The sequence below is a fragment of the Hyla sarda genome, chromosome 7, assembly GCF_029499605.1.
Source record: "Hyla sarda isolate aHylSar1 chromosome 7, aHylSar1.hap1, whole genome shotgun sequence".
Taxonomy (NCBI): Eukaryota; Metazoa; Chordata; class Amphibia; order Anura; family Hylidae; genus Hyla; species Hyla sarda.
In genome coordinates this window covers 184,143,287-184,159,975 of record NC_079195.1, presented here as the reverse complement: position 1 = coordinate 184,159,975, position 16,689 = coordinate 184,143,287, and the positions used below count along the sequence as shown (strand labels likewise).

The 16,689-nt window shown below is 43.9% G+C and overlaps 1 protein-coding gene and 1 long non-coding RNA gene across 3 annotated transcripts in view; one reads left to right on the top strand and one right to left on the bottom strand.

The window, feature by feature from the left end:
* LOC130282862 (membrane-spanning 4-domains subfamily A member 15-like) overlaps window positions 1–12,787 on the bottom strand; it is a 47,596-nt gene extending 34,809 nt beyond the window's left edge. The window contains exons 1-3 of one of the 2 annotated variants that reach the window (XM_056531739.1): window positions 12,120–12,787; window positions 9,700–9,776; window positions 5,556–5,927 (exon numbers count right to left, since the gene is read on the bottom strand). In XM_056531739.1, the coding sequence (XP_056387714.1) occupies window positions 5,556–5,918 (363 nt within the window). In that variant the 5' untranslated portion in view covers window positions 5,919–5,927; window positions 9,700–9,776; window positions 12,120–12,787. Of the gene's footprint in view, window positions 1–5,555; window positions 5,928–8,804; window positions 8,900–9,699; window positions 9,777–12,119 lie in introns of those variants that run through there. The other variant, XM_056531741.1, reaches the window with a different exon arrangement.
* LOC130282865 (uncharacterized) overlaps window positions 1–16,689 on the top strand; it is a 92,015-nt gene that overhangs the window by 14,168 nt on the left and 61,158 nt on the right. The gene's annotated exons all lie outside the window — the stretch shown is intronic.

Here is a 16,689-nt window from a genome sequence, read left to right as displayed (position 1 = left end):
ATTTTTAAACGTATAAATTTTCGTGTTATGATATTTTCCAGAAGTATGACAAAATCAAACCTATATTTATCGTAAACACAAGGCCAAGTCAACTTGTCATTGGCTACAGCAAAATAAAGTGAAGGTTCTGGAGTGGCCATCTTAGTCTCCAGGCCTCAATATCTTTGAGCCACTCTGGGAAGACCTCAAACCTGCAGCTCATGGAAAACAGCCCATGAATTTAGGGGAACTGGAGGCATTTTGCCAGGAAGGATGGGCAGCTTTACCATCTGAGAAGATAAAGAGCCTCATCCACAACTGCCACAAAAGATTTCAAGCTGTCATTGATGTTAAATGGGGCAATACACGGTATTAAGAACTGGGGTATGTAAACTTTTGATCAGGGTCATTTGAATCGTTTGTGTTGTGATTATGATTTAACACAGGGCATACAGGTATGCCCTGTTCCCTAGTCTTTAACCCCTTCGTGACCCGGCTAGGTTTGGCCTTTATGACCCAGCCTATTTTTTCAAATCTGACATGTGCCTCTTTATGTGGTAATAACTTTGGAATGCTTTTACTTGGCAATGCAATTTTTTGTTACTTATTGTACTTTATATTAGTAGTAATTTTTTGTTGATACATGCAGCAGTTTTTGTGAAAAACTAAAAAATTTTAAAAATTTTAAAAATTACAATTTTTCTAGATTGGAAATTATCTACTACTATCGTTATGCCAAATAAATTTAGTTATTAATTCACATCTACAATATGTCTTCTTTATGTTCGCATTATTTGTTACACATTCTTCTACTTTTTAACCCATGGGGATCGAGCCCATTTTGACCCTAAGGACCAGAGCATTTTGTGCAATTCTGACTACTGTCACTTTAAGCATTAATAACTCTGGAATGCTTTTACTTTTGAATTTGGTTTCGAAATAGTTTTTACATTACATATTGTACTTTATGTTATTGGTAAATCTTTGTTTATACTTGCATCATTTCTTGGTGAAAATTTTAAAAATACCATGGAAATTTAGAAAATGTAGCATTTTTCTAACTTTGAAGCACTCTGCTTTTAAGGAAAACAGACATTCCAAATAAATTATATATTGATTCACATATACAATATATGTACTTTATGTTGGCATCATGAAGTTGACATGTTTTTACTTTTGGAAGACATCAGTGGGCTTCAAAGTTCAGCAGCAATTTTCTAATATTTCGCGAAATTTTCAAAATCAGAATTTTTCAGGGACCAGTTCAGTTTTGAAGTGTATTTGAAGGGCCTTCATATTAGAAATACCCCATAAATGACCCCATTATAGAAACTCCCCCCCCCTCAAAGTATTCAAAATGACATTCAGAAAGTTTGTTAACCCTTTAGGTGTTTCACTGGAATAGCAGCAAAGTGAAGGAGAAAATTCTAAATCTTCATTTTTTACACTCGCATGTTCTTGTAGACGCAGTTTTTTTTATTTTAACAAGGGGTAAAAGGAGAAGAAACCCCCCAAAATTTGTAACCCAATTTCTCTCGAGAAAGGAAATATCTCATATGTGGATGTAAATTGCTCTGTGGGTGCACTAGAGGTCTCAGAAGGGAAGGAGCGACAATGGGATTTAGGAGAGTGAATTGTGCTGAAATGTTTTTTGGGGGGCATGTTGCATTTAGGAAGCCCCCATGGTGCCATAACAGCAAAAGAAAACCCACATGGCATACTATTTTGGAAACTACACCCCTCAAGGAACGTAACAAGGGGTCCAGTGAGCCTTAACAGTCCATAGGTGTTTGACGACTTTTCATTAAAGTCAGATATGTAAATTATTTATTCATTTTTTTCACTAAAGTGCAGTTTTTTTCAAAAGTTTACCATTTTTACGAGGGTTAATGGGAGAAAATGCCCCCCAAAATGTGTAACCCCATTTCTTCAGAGTATGGAAATACCCCATGTTAGGATGTAAGATGCTCTGCAGGCAAATGACAATGCTCAGAAGAGAAGGAGTGACAGTTGGCTTTTGGAAAGCAAATTTTGCTGAAATGGTTTTTGGGGGGCATGTCGCATTTAGGAAGCCCCTATGGTGCCAAAACAGCAAAAATAAATAAATAATAATAATCCGTCAGACACCTGTGGGTAATGCTCACTGTACCCCTTATTACATTGTGTGAGTGGTGTTGTTTCCAAAATGGGGTCACATGTGGGGGGGGGGGTGCATTGTTCTGGCACCATGGGGTATTTGTAAACAATTCCGGACAAATTTTCTCTCTACAAGCGCAATAGCGCTCCTCCTCTTCTGAGCATTGTAGTGCGCCAGCAGAGCACTTTACATCCACATATGGGGTAAAGTTCTCTTTCTATATTTAGAAACAGGGTTAAAAATGTTGGGTGGCTTTTTTTTCCTATTTTCCCTTGTGAAAATGAAAAATTTAGGGTAACACCAGCATTTTAGCTAAAACTTTTTTTTTTCATTTTCCCATCCAACTTTAACAAAAATTTGTCAAACACCTATCAGGTCTTAAGACTCACTATACCCCTTGTTATGTTCCGTGAGGGGTGTATTTTCCAAAATGGGGTCACACGTGGGTATACATTTTTTGGCGTTTATGTCAGAACCACTGAAAAATCAGCCACCCCTGTGCAAATCACAATTTAGGCCTCAAATGTGCACTCTCACTCCTGAGCCTTGTTGTGTGTCCGCAGAGCATTTTACGCCCACATATGGGGTATTTCCATACTCAGGAGAAATTATGTTACAAATTGTGGGGGTCTTTTTTTCCTTTTACCTCCTGTGAAAATAAAAAGTATGGGGCAACACCAGCATGTTAGTGTAATTTTTTTTAATGTTTTTTAAACTAACAGGCTGGTGAAGACCCCAACTTTTTCTTTTCATAAGGGGTAAAAGGAGAAAAAGCCCCAAAAAATTTGTAATGCATGTGGCCCTAAACTGTTTCCTTGAAATACAACAGGGCTCCGAAGTGAGAGAGCACCATGTGCATTGAGGACTAAGTTAGGGATTGCATAGGGATTGACATAGGGGTATTCTATGCCAGTGATTCCCAAACAGGGTTCCTGCATTTTGGAAACACTGCCTAAGTGCCTATCAATATGTTTTTAATTTTTTTTGGGGGGGACAGGGGAAGGGGGTGTATATGTAGTGTTTTACCCTTTATTATGTGTTAGTGTAGTGTAGTGTTTTTAGTGTACATTCGCACTGGTGGGGGTTTATGGTGAGTTTCAAGCTAGGAGTTTGCGCTGCGGTGGAAAATTTGCCGCAGCTCAAACTTGAAGCCGGAAACTCACTGCAAACCCCGCCCGTGTGAATGTACCCTGCACATTCACATGGGGGGGGCAAAACTCCAGTTGTTGCAAAACTACAACTTTCAGCATGTACTAATCGCCGAAGGGCATGCTGGGAGATGTAGTTATGCAACAACTGTATGCACGTAACTACAACTCCCAGCATGGTGAGACAGCTGTTTGCCAGCCAGCCACTCTTCTATGGTCCCCTGCACTGCACTGTCTATTAATGCAGATACTACAGCTCCCAGCATGGAGCAGGGGACTGATTAAGGGGGACATGGACTTATTAAGGGGACAGAGGACTGATTAAGGGGGACATGGACTGATTAAGGGGGACAGGGGACTGATTAAGGGGACAGGCTAATGATTAAGAGAGACAGGGGACTGATTAAGGGGGACAGGGGAGTTGCATTGAAGAAGTTGGACATGAACAATGTGATTGATGAGTTTGCAAAGGCAAAAGCATGTAAAGTTGTATTTTGGGGTTTAGATTAATATTACTTGTCAGGAGGAGTATATTTTGTCTACCAATGTTCCCAGTTATTATTGCATTTGCACATATATTATCTCAGTTAGCAGTTTTTTTCTGTATTTAATGTGTTTGATATACATGATTGTTACCAGTCAACCCATTTATTTATCATTGTACTTGTTTGCACTTGCACTTAAATTATCTGTAATTAAAGAAAAATATTTGTTGCAAAGATTTTTTTCCTCTTTGTGTATGTTTATGGGGTAATGGGGAGGGGGGGCACCACAAGGTTAGCTCGCACAGGGCGCCTGAACACCTGAGGCCGGCCCTGGATGCGGCCAGCCACTCTTCTATGGTCCCCTGCACTGCCGTATATATACACCTATTCATATTTCCTGCAGAGAGCTGTGATTGGCCAGATGGTTCAAGCCAATCACAGCTCTCTGTGGGAAATATGAATATGTGTATATATACGTCACTGCAGGGGACCATAGAAGAGCGGCCGCCCGCATCTATAAATTATACAGGAGGATCACAGCGGGTGTCAGGAGGGACATCCACTGTGATCTTTCCTTAACTGCAAGTACTACTACTCCCAACATGGAGCACACTCTGCTCAATGCTGTTAGCTGTAGATTGACAGATCACAGCAGGTGTCAGAAGTTACATTCGCTACGATCTGTCTATTAATGCAGATACTACAGCTCCCAGCATGGAGCAGAGTGCGCTCCATGTTGGGAGTAGTAGTACCTGCAGGTAAGAACAGATCATAGCGGGTATCACTACTGACACCCGATACAATCGTCCTGTCTATTGCAGAGATGGAGTGGCTTTCTCTGCACTATACTCAGGCCGGCCACTCACTCGTTCATATTTCCCTCAGAGAGCAGTGATTGGCTCCAACCATCCGGACAATCACCACTCTGGGCGGAAAATATGAATGAGTGATGTTCTATTCACATCACTGGCCGGAGTACAGAGCAGAGATGTGAGCGCTGTATAGAGCCGCTCGCATTTCTGCTATATTATGGACGATCACATCGGGTGTCAAGACTGACACCCGGGGCGATATGTCTATTAGTACAGGTACTACAACACCCATCATGGAACAGTCTGTTCCATGCTGGGAGTAGTAGTACTACCTAAAAAATAAATTGAGAAAAAAGTGAATCACACACACTTTATTAAAAATGTGTTACAATTTAGTTATAAAAAATAAAAATTCTGTTAAATACATATTTTTTCCATCACTACTGCATCCTTTTTTTTTTTTTTTTTTTTTTTAGATACCCAAAAATTTTGGGTGCCAAAAAAAAACTGCCAAGGTGCAATTTCCACAAAAATGAAAAAAAACGGCAGAAAAAAACTGCAGAAAAATGCCAGACGCAGGAAATTGCACTGGCGTTTTTTCAGGCGTTTCTTCAGGCGTTTTTTTTCAACCCAAAAACGTAGGGCAAAAAAACTAGTAGAAACATAGCCTGAGTGAAATCAATTTTTTTGTGTTATCAATCATGTTCTCTGAACAATGGTTAAGAAATCATAAATTCTACAAGGGTATGTAAACTTATGAGCACAACTGTACATATAATCCTTATCTATATTATAAGGACAGCTACATTTTAATCCATCATGCAAATTCCCAATTCACCATGACATAGACTCACTTTCTCAACACTCCCTATTTGGAGCCCAGGAGGCAGGTCTGTTCTAGTATAAAGTATCTGAAACTATTGGGAGTTGTGGGTTATCCTCCACTTTTATTTATTTTTTTGCATATTAGTTTAGACCTAATGTTTTTACTCACCCCTATAATTGCTGGTGGACTTCTCCAACATCTATACCTAAAAAGCGACATTTCATAGTTTTGGGAAAGTACAGCATTTGTTCTCCGGTACTGAGGTGAGGATACTGGGCAGTATAAATGAACCTGAGAGTCTGCATTCAATTGCTGAGCACTGAGTGACCTGTTTGGATCAGGAAGTGGGATGGTCCATATTGGTGTATCAGGAAGAGTATCATATGCGGGAGGCTGGGTATATTCATTCCATGGATGTTCAGTAGGTAGAACTGTGTTGACATTCCACATTGGAATTCCGATAATTTCATCATATTTTGGAGGTGCATATTCTTGGTCCTGCGTGGTGATTTCATTCATTTGTAAAGACATTCACAGTTACTGTGGAAAAAGAAAACATGAGTAACTGAGACTGAAGCTACGAAACGGTATAATAAAACAAATCAGATGAGGCTCCTTTGGATAGGGGATAAGATGTCTAGAGGAGGAGTACCCCTTTCATTTCTAAAACAAACAAACAACTCCTTACTCCAGAAAAAACAACCTAAAATGTTGGCCACTCTTGGTCTCCTTTTCTTTCAAACTGCTATCCACTTACTGTGTGTTGTTATCGGCGCTCTGCTTCTCTAGCCTCGACAAACAGTCAGAACAGAAGCAGGTGAGGGTTGATCGGGACTGCATGATTGCACAGCGGACGTCTTGATCAGCCCCCTAATGGAGCAGCGATGCATTTTTAACACTTTTTTGATGCTGCAATTAACTTTGTAGCATCCGAAGGGTCAATGATTGGCATTAGCAAGAAATCCTGTCTGTTCTTACCAGGTATGAAGTGCACTCAGCTTGTAAGCGTGCTCCATACACTTGGACCACAACCAGGGAGTACATGAATGCCCTGTGTTCTCAAGGGGTTAACAGTGTTTTTATGATTTTTGAGTTTTTTTTGTCATTTTTCTTTTTTACTATCTATATTTTATAATAATCCTGAAATCTTGCAGTTTCCATTTTGGCTACTAGGCCTAAAACTAATCTGAGACTTCCTTTTGTGTACAGATTATTTCCCAGCAGTGCCTTTCTTTTCAGCATAGACAGGAATACAGTAAAGGTGACAACAGTAGATAGATAAAACACCATTCACTACAGCTGAAACTCAGCATTCCCCTCCCTGTAGAATGACCTCTGAAAGGGTCGCAGAGAACGTCTAGTAAAATCTTCAAGTCCTGTCTAGTGTCCCCTGTGTCCATGGTTCCAGCTGTAAAGCAGATCACTAACTGCTTATAAAAAAGCTCAGGCATATATCCTAATCCTCACAGTCTCTTCCAAAGGATCAATGCCTGCAAGTTAAAGGGGTATAAAAACATTTTATACCCTATCCAAAGGATAGGGGATAAGATGTCTGATCACGGGGGGCCCGCTGGTGAGACCCCCCGCGATCTCCCTGCAGCACCCACATTCTATGCGGGTGCTGCATCTCCTGTTTTGGAAACCTCCGGGTTTCCGGGACTGGGGACGTGACGTCACCCCCTTGGCTTTTGAGCCCAATTTGCATAAAAACAAAAAGGCTTATTTTTTGGTACTGGAAAATACTATAGAGAGATAAAATAGATTTGCCTGGAATCCTTTTGACTACCTCGTACTATCCTGACCAACTGGATGGCCAGGAGTGTGGTTGTGTAGAGAAAAACTCAGGAGGGGATATGGTTCTACACCTGTGCTTTCACCTCACGATTGCAGGGGGTCCCAGAGGATGGGCTTACCCTGATTGGCAGGTGCCCTAAAACATAAAAAGGAAAGTTCTTGTTGCTTCTTTGATTTGATATGCTTATAACCATTGTGCCTTTTATTGCAAGTTGTAGTGCAGACTTTGATATATACTATGCCCTGTGCACCGTACTTGCTCTGTGAACATGTTATTGTGGTTGCTGCTGTACAGCAGTCTCATTGACCTTGCTGTTATGTAGTTACTGGGGCTACCAGAGGAAGCCCATTCCTAGACTAAAGGTGGCTATACACACTAGGTAAAAGTAGGTGATGGTAGAACAACACTTGAACAAATGATCTTCTGATAAACAATAATTTCTCAGATGCAGCCATATACACTTTAATCTGTATTGGCCGATAAAGTTGTTTAAACTGGCAATACATGATCATTGACACCGGGATAATAACAAATGATCTTTCTGAGAATATATTCAAATGCTAAATAATTTGTTACCGAAGTTTCTTCAATCCAACTATTGCCCCAAAATTTCCAACATGGCTGACTTTTTGGATGATAACAGTATGGCATCAATTGGCTAAGAACAATAATTCTTTTGAGGTACTTTGAAGCAAGAGGTGCGTTAGTTTCATAGAAGCTATTAAAACTATTAGTAGCTGGACCCATACCACTAATGACAGGGAGCACCGATCACATAGTTTAAAGTACTAAATCATAGATGATGCCTAGCTCAGTGGGCTAAAATGGCAGAGGAGGGCACCCTTACCTGCCTCCGGCCGGTGGATTCCCGTTTCACTGATGCTTGGCCAGGCTATATCAGGGGAGCGCCGATCTCACTGTATAATGCTATGCAATAGGCATAACATTATGTAGTGCATGCAATCTAATGACTGCAAATACATGTCCCCTATGGGGCTTAAAAAGTGTAAAATGATTTTTTTTTATTCTTAATTATAATAAAAAAATGTACCCCCCCCCAAAAAAAAAAAAAAAAATTACATAAAAGTAATAAACATTTATGCAATAATATACCAAATGCCAAACATGCTGATATTTTGTCATATCATGTATCAGAAAGCAGTATACTACATATTAAGTCTAGTCTAGTCTATAGAAAATGCACATTATAACTAGTGCACTATTATATAACAGAATATTCAAAATGTTTTAATATATATTTTAAACAATAACATATCAGTCTTAACACTGGAAAAATACTCACAGAGCTGTGAACCTTTAGACCTCGTGTGTGGTTGTGTAACTCAGAAATTCTCTTATGAAGGTTTTATCTACCTCTACTGTCATAGTTTTATTACCTTCTCATATTACCATTTGCTTACTGTTCCAGTGTCTGTAATAGAACTGTATGGTCCATGAATTGTTATCTCTTTATATGACATGGAAATTTTCTCAGGGAGACACACATACTGTAAAATTTAAGACATTTGTGGTAGATTTTTTAAAAGGAAACCCACAATAAACTCAATACACTGGGTTATATTGTGTGTGAACAGGAGACTGATGAGGGGTCCTATACCTACCTTTACTCCGGAGATCTGTCCCTTTCGAAGGTGTGCTCCCATCTTCTGTGAATTGCATGCTGGAGGCGGGCCAGCTGGCTCAATTTGAATATTCATTGTCGCTGGTACTGGTGTGCTGGTGAGCACTGTACTGGTGTATCTACAGCTTTCCCATAGAGATGCATGAAGGGGGTGTCTCGACCAACACAGCTCTGGTCATGGGGAGAGCTGGGGTGGCGGGCAGGAGATCGCAGGGGGGTCCCCGTGGTCGCGATGAGACACTTATGGATAGGGGATACATTTTCCTAAACTGTAGTACCCCTTTAAGGTGGGATGCACCACCACTTCTCAAAGAATGGATCCATCTGATTCCAGTGCTATTCAATGTGTATATGTCAGAGCTGTGGCTCTGTCATGTGGCTGATTACAGGGCTGGCATAATTGGAACCCTGCCAATCATACAATGATAATCTACGATCAATGTAAAAAGCCCTTTAAATAAGGAGCCATTATACTGATCTCAATATTAAAAGAATAAAACTACTAAGGTATTATGCAATTATTCAATTTTATATTTATATCTGGTGTTATTCGACTATAATTTATGGTACCTGAAAGTGGACAAATAAATCAATTTCTGTATGGATCAGTATAACATGTAAGTGTGCACAGTGTCCAGGCCCTCACCAAGACTGGGTCACGTTCCCTTTTCCACCTCTCCACTATTTGCTTCAGGCTTCTGGCCTCTCTCCTGCATCTTCCCCAATGGCTGCAGTTTCTTGTCTGCCCTCTAGGGGCAATGCATGTGCTTTGGCTGCAACCTAAACGGCCAGTGCACACTTTCTATTGTGTTCTTCACCTATCCCTGTCTGGCATTACCTTTGTGCTGTCCCCAGTACTGTATTTCATACTGTACCTGGTGTGCTGGGTCCCCAAAGTCAGAGTTCCTTGGTACTGTTGGGGTCCGCTTGCTGAGATAACCCCTAGTCACCTCTTCATTGTCACGGGTCGGCAGGCTGGAGGTGGATCCTCTGTGTCAGAGAGGGTTTGGCGTGGACCGTGTTGGTGGACCGGTTCTAAGTAGCTACTGGTTTTCACCAGAGCCCGCCGCAAAGCGGGATGGTCTTGCAGCGGCGGTAGCAACCAGGTCGTATCCACCGGCAACGGCTCAACCTCTCTGACTGCTGAGATAGGCATGGTACAAGGGATAAGGCAAGAGCAAGGTCGGACGTAGCAGAAGGTCAGGGCAGGCAGCAAGGATCGTAGTCAGGGGCAACGGCAGGAGGTCTGGAACACAGGCTAGGAACACACAAGGGAACGCTTTCACTAGGCACAAGGGCAACAAGATCCGGCAAGGGAGTGCAGGGGAAGTGAGGTATAAGTAGGGAGTGCACAGGTGGAAACTAAACAAGCTAATTGGGAAGATTGGGCCAGGCACCATCATTGGTGCACTGGCCCTTTAAATCTAGAGAGCTGGCGCGCGCGCGCCCTAGAGAGCGGAGCCGCGCGCGCCAGAGCATGACAGCCGGGGACCGGGACAGGTAAGTGACTTGGGACGCGATTCGCAAGCGGGCGCGTCCCGCTGTGCGAATCGCATCCCCGACGGCCATGACAGTGCAGCGCTCCCGGTCAGCGGGACCGACCGGGGCGCTGCAGGGAGAGAGACGCCGTGAGCGCTACGGGGAGGAGCGGGGACCCGGAGCGCTCGGCGTAACAGTACCCCCCCCCTTGGGTCTCCCCCTCTTCTTGGAGCCGGAGAACCTGAGGATAAGACTTTTGTCCAGGATGTTGTCCTCAGGTTCCCAAGATCTCTCCTCTGAGCACTCGACTACAAAGGGTCCAAGATAACGTGGTCCGAGATAAAAACTGGGGACACGGAAGCCGAAATACTTGGCGGAGAGCCACACAAAAATAGGAGGAGCTCTTCTCTTTTTCCCGGCAAGCTTCTTCACCCGGGATGAGGCCAGCATGAGGAATTTCAGAGTCTTCTTCCAGATGGTGGCGAAGCCCCGGGAAACCACATCAACAGCGGGCACACAAGAAGGCGTGGGGGTGGGGAGGGAGGGAAGAGGGTCAAGCCCGGCACGGGGCAGAGTGTCAACAGGACGGGAGCCGTGAGGAGGAGACACAGCATAGTCCAGACAGGCCTTGGGGAGGCCAGGTAAAGGGGGAGACACAGAGGCTTGACTGACGGGACTGGGAGCAGACGTGAGGCACTTTCTGTAGCAAGAAGCACCCCAGCTCCCGATCTCCCCGGTGGTCCAGACAAGGGCAGAGGATGGGGGTTGGAGCCATGGCAGACCGAGGAGGACTTCAGAGGAGCATTTGGGCAAAACAAAAAGTTCCATGCTCAAGAGCAGGGGTTCTGTGCGGTAACGCACAGTGCAGTATAGAAGTAAATCTTCTTTCTTCCTGCGGCGAGTCCTCTCTTCAGGGGTCAGGCGGGACCGATCCACTTGCATAGCCTCCTCGGCGGGAGGCACAGGGGTGGATTGCAAAGGATACTGTGAGAGAGGTGCTCCGGGCGGTGTGGCACATGGCAGGGCCTTCCCAGGCAGGAGACCACGGCAGAGTCTAGAGTCCCCATCAAATTTGTCCGGCAGGGACAAGCAGGGTTTAGGAGCGGCCGGTCGCTGCGGAGGAGTTGCAGGAGCCGGCGGAGGAGATGGTTGTTGCAGTTGCAGCTGCTGTGTCTGTGACTGAAGTTGCTGTATCTGCGGCAGCAGCTGCTGTATCTGTGACTGAAGTTGCTGTGTCACGGTGGTCAAGTATGCCAGCTGGTGATTTCGTTGGGTGATCATTAAGGATTGCTGGGCAATCACCGTGGAAATGTCGGCAAGACTTGACAGCGGCACCTCAGCGAAATCCATGGCCGGATCTACTGTCACGATGCCGGCTGGCAGGAGGTCTGGAACACAGGCTAGGAACACACAAGGGAACGCTTTCACTAGGCACAACGGCAACAAGATCCGGCAAGGGAGTGCAGGGGAAGTGAGGTATAAGTAGGGAGTGCACAGGTGGAAACTAAACAAGCTAATTGGGAAGATTGGGCCAGGCACCATCATTGGTGCACTGGCCCTTTAAATCTAGAGAGCTGGCGCGCGCGCGCCCTAGAGAGCGGAGCCGCGCGCGCCAGAGCATGACAGCCGGGGACCGGGACAGGTAAGTGACTTGGGACGCGATTCGCAAGCGGGCGCGTCCCGCTGTGCGAATCGCATCCCCGACGGCCATGACAGTGCAGCGCTCCCGGTCAGCGGGACCGACCGGGGCGCTGCAGGGAGAGAGACGCCGTGAGCGCTCCGGGGAGGAGCGGGGACCCGGAGCGCTCGGCGTAACATTCATTCATTAATTTTATGTGTTACATGTATATAATTAGTGTAATGTATTGATCTATATAGTGTCTGCAGGACCTTAGGTCACATGACTAATGTTTCTACTGTTATGGTATGCTAAAGGACCTTCCAGGTCATGTGGGTAGTCACATGTACTACCATAATCCTTTGTGTAAAGGACTGACAGTTGGGATGAACCAATCAGCTCAAGGCCAGCCCCTGCCCATATAAGGGAGCTGCCAGCCAATCCTCGCTCTTTCTCTTGCGCTCTTGCTCCTGAGCTGAAAAACAAGCAGCATCTCTTGGGTTCCTGACGATCAGAGAGAGGAGATCCATGCGACTTACCAGGCAAAACCTGGACCAAAGCCTAACAATCCCGCAATTTACTAACCGTGAGTTACTAAACCAAATCCCTGCTAAAGCTTGCGTGACTGCTGGACCTAAAACCAATCCCCTAAATCCAGCGGAACAGCGTAAATAAATATCCAGAGGTTATACACACAAGGTCCCAACCAACTGTCAGGATCCTCATAGACTGTACATATGTAAAGACTGTTCCTGTGTTACCGCTGCATAAAATCTGCAGTAAAGTTTTCTACAGTTTTCTGAATCTCTGGTTGTGGCCAATCATTTATTCCTCCCTATCGTTTTTGGGACGGGTGGCGATAGGACAAGTATATATTGAGGAGCCCGCACCCTGATGTCACGACAGTTAAGGGTTAAACCAGCACCCTTTCATCACTGCACAGCTACACCCCATATACCCTATACCCCCACAAGCTTTCCACATAGCTTTTTGGCGTCACGAACAGGATACGGGTGTGTGCCTACAGCTGTTGCCACCATTAACAGAGTACTCCCCCCATGTAAAGAACTTTATTCATGTACTGTGAATCGGATTCAAGTGTACGGGACTGTGCTTACGGTACTGTGTGCGACAAATGCGCACGAAAAGTAAGGGGGGAGGCGAAAATTTATTGGCTGCAAAGATGTGTAAAGTATGGGGTGAATTCATGTTACGATCCTCTGGTCCATACAGTAATGCAAGAGTTTATCCGCTTCCAGAAAAGCGTGCAAAGAAAGCCCGCACTGCGCCACGACCACGATCAAGTACATGTGTCGCAACCAAAGGGGAACTTAAATTTACTGCTGTTGTTTGCCGGGGGACTGGAAGCCGGGGCTGCAAAGAAGATGTCCTTACGGTCGGCGGCAATTTTGGAGAAGCCCATTATAAAAGGAGCCCTGCACAGCGACCTCTTCAGTCTGCACCAGGAAGAGAGGGAGAGTACAGACATGGTGGAGAGCAGTGTTCCACGATGGAAAAGTACCAACATGGTGCCGGAGCAACGGAAAGTTTTGGCGGTCTCAATCCAACTGTTCCAAAACCTTGCCGACCGTCTGCAGCAGTTGTTGCTGAACACGGAGGGGGCCTGTGAACTACCCCCATTGTCCGATGGCGATAATGACTGGCCGGCCACCCCTCCTGGGGTAATCTTCAGGGAGGCGGATCCGCATGGACTGAGGCCGAAGAGGTCACTCCCCATTGCCTCCCATGACAGAGGTCCTCCTCCACAGCATCTGGACGTCCCCATGCCTTGTAATGTACCCAGGCCTACTCATACCGAGGAGGCGAGGCCTAAACTGCGGGCACCAACCACTGTGCCTAGGCCTACTCCTATCAAGGAGGCTTGGCCTATTCATCAGGCACCCACGCATGTGCCGTGACCCACTCCATGCAAGGAGGTGGGGCCGAATCAACCAGCACCAACCATTGTGCCATTGGCATCATCAGCAGCGGCCATGAATTACATGGTCAATGTCAACCCTTCAGTGTCCCAGTCTACCCTCTCTAATGTGGTGTGGGACACCACCATCAACCCCGTCAAGGACTCCTTTCCCTGTTCAGAAGTTAAAAGGGGCGGGGTTCTGTTAAGGGTTGACTCTCATGTTTAATTTCAGTTTTGTCTCCACAGACTGTTGCAACGTTCAAGGAAGCACCTAGCAGAACTTTGCTAAGACGGTTTTGAGTTATCTATGCAACCCTCAAGCTTTTGCCTGGCCTTTTGGTCAAGAGACTCCTAGCCTTAGGATATTCATAAGTGTGTGCCCGGCTAAATTGTGCTAGCCGTGTTGTGTGGGGTTCTGTGGACTCCTAACATGGGTGGACTGATGATCCTTGTGCGCCTTTTAATATGTACATAACCCAACAGTAATATATTTTCATTGCTCAATTGCACTTATATCAGGTTAATGCACCTGGAAATTGTTGTAATTCTAATAAATGTATGTTCCAAGGTCGAACCAAATGTAAATGGTTCTTGTACATGAAAAATTTCACTCTGTACACGTGTACACAAAATTTGCAGGTGTTGTAGTAGCTGTACATAGGTGGCTCTCTCAGCTCCACTGAGAGTAACATTCCCGTTATGTAAAGACTGTTCCTGTGTTACCTCTGCATAAAATCTGCAGTAAAGTTTTCTACAGTTTTCTGAATCTCTGGTTGTGGACAATCATTTATTCCTCCCTATTGTTCTTGGGACGGGTGGCGATAGGACAAGAATATATTGAGGAGCCTCACCCTGGCGTCATGACAGGGAAGGGTTAACCAAGCACCCTTTCATCACTGCACAGCTACACCCCATATACCCTATACCTCCACAAGCTTACCACACCTTAATAAGACTCTGTCCAGTGACCTGGGAACATGGCCCAGCCTTGGTGAGGGCCTGGACAACTTGCACACTTACGGTTGTGCACATGGGAAGGGAACCCCCATGCTAAGAGTATTTACTAAATGGGAAAACACTTGTAAAACACTGGTAAAAAAAAAAAAAAAAACACTTGCAAATTTGACTAGCCGTTCTGTGGTGTTTTTCATGATATAGAGCATTAATGAAACCAATTAGTATATTAAATATTTTTACAGGAAAGTCAATGCATGATCATATATGACCTATAACTTGTCAAATAACTGAGATATCCTTTTTGTTTTTTATTACATCAAGAAGTAACTTCTTCACACTGGTAGAAAAAATAGGAATGACAATGAATATCTTAGTGTATAAGAGTCAGTGAATGTAAACTTAACCAAAAGTTTATATACAAATAAAGTGCATAAAGTCAACAAGACATCTAACATCATAAAGGGCATAATACAGTTTGGTCACAATGCTGCATGTTCTATTACATTATGTAAAATCTTGATGCATCATAGAATACACATTTGGTTCTCACAATGATACAGTAGTACATTATTGTAGGAAGTATATTTATTTTGAAGGCAATTGTGGTATTTTCATTATGCGATTGTGTTGTCATTTTGTGCCATCTCATCATCTGAATCATGGCCTCTCTGTTACATAAACAGAAGACCGTCTACAAAAAGAAAGAAAAAGAAGTAATATCAGTCAAGTGAATTCACAGATGTCTAGTCACTTTCATATAAAATTTGCATGTATACCCTTGCTTTCTGCTTTTTTTTTTTATCTCCCTCTTCTCTAATTTCCTCTTTTTTCTTTTTTTTCTTCCATCATTTCCTCTCCTTCTCTTCTCTCCTCTTGTTTTATTTTCTCTACCTGTGCTTCCCCTATCTCAGTGGTTCCCAATCTTTTTTGTCCAAGTATCCCTTGGCAGACCTTTTTTTAAAAATGTTACCCCTTTATTAGCAACATGCTTGTAATTAATATAGTTGCTGCTATTTTTAATTTATATGTTTTTCTTAACTCCATATTCTCTCCCCAATGCTGCACTTCTCCTCTGCTGTCCTCCTGCAACGTCAATTGTACCAGCAGCCACTACTCACATCTCTTAAAGTGTCCCTGTCGTTAGCAAAAACTTTTTATATTTAATGTAGATAATATCATTATATGTATATTTGTAATATACATTGGTTTAAAAGTGTCTATATTTTGGGGTGAAAAAATGCTGTCCCTACAGCTATTGTATATTTTTGTCCCTGCAGCTATTGCCTGTGTATCTCTGTGAGGAGTCCAAATACAGGAAGTGTGGGTGGGACAATCAGGGCTCTGTGCAGGCTCCCCGTTGTCAGTCATCCTGCTGTGTGAGCTGAGGGCATGTCATAGGACTCCACTGCACAGGGCCCTGCTTGTTGTTAGTGCACAAAGCCCTGCATGTCCACCCACACTTCCTGTATTTGGTCTCATTACAGAGACATACAGGCAATAGCTACAGGGACAAAAATATACACATACATTATATTACAAAGAAACAAATGGTATTTTCTACATCATATATTAAATGTTTGTTAATGACAGGTACACTTTAAAGTTGGCCACTTTAAAAGCAGTGACCAGTGGCTTTGGCCACCTTTACAGATTTTTTTCGGGTACCCCAAGGAGAGCTGCTAAGTACCCCTTGGGGATATGTGTACTGCATGTTAGGTACCTCTGCCCTATCCTATTCTTCTCTATTCTTGCACTGCAGTATCCATGTACAGATCCTGCTTTTTACAGTTATTGGTTGTCGTATGATTGCAGTGTCAGCAAAATATTATTCCTGATGTCAACCTTGACAATTCCAATAAGATCATGCAATCCGAAGTGGATGCCTCGGGA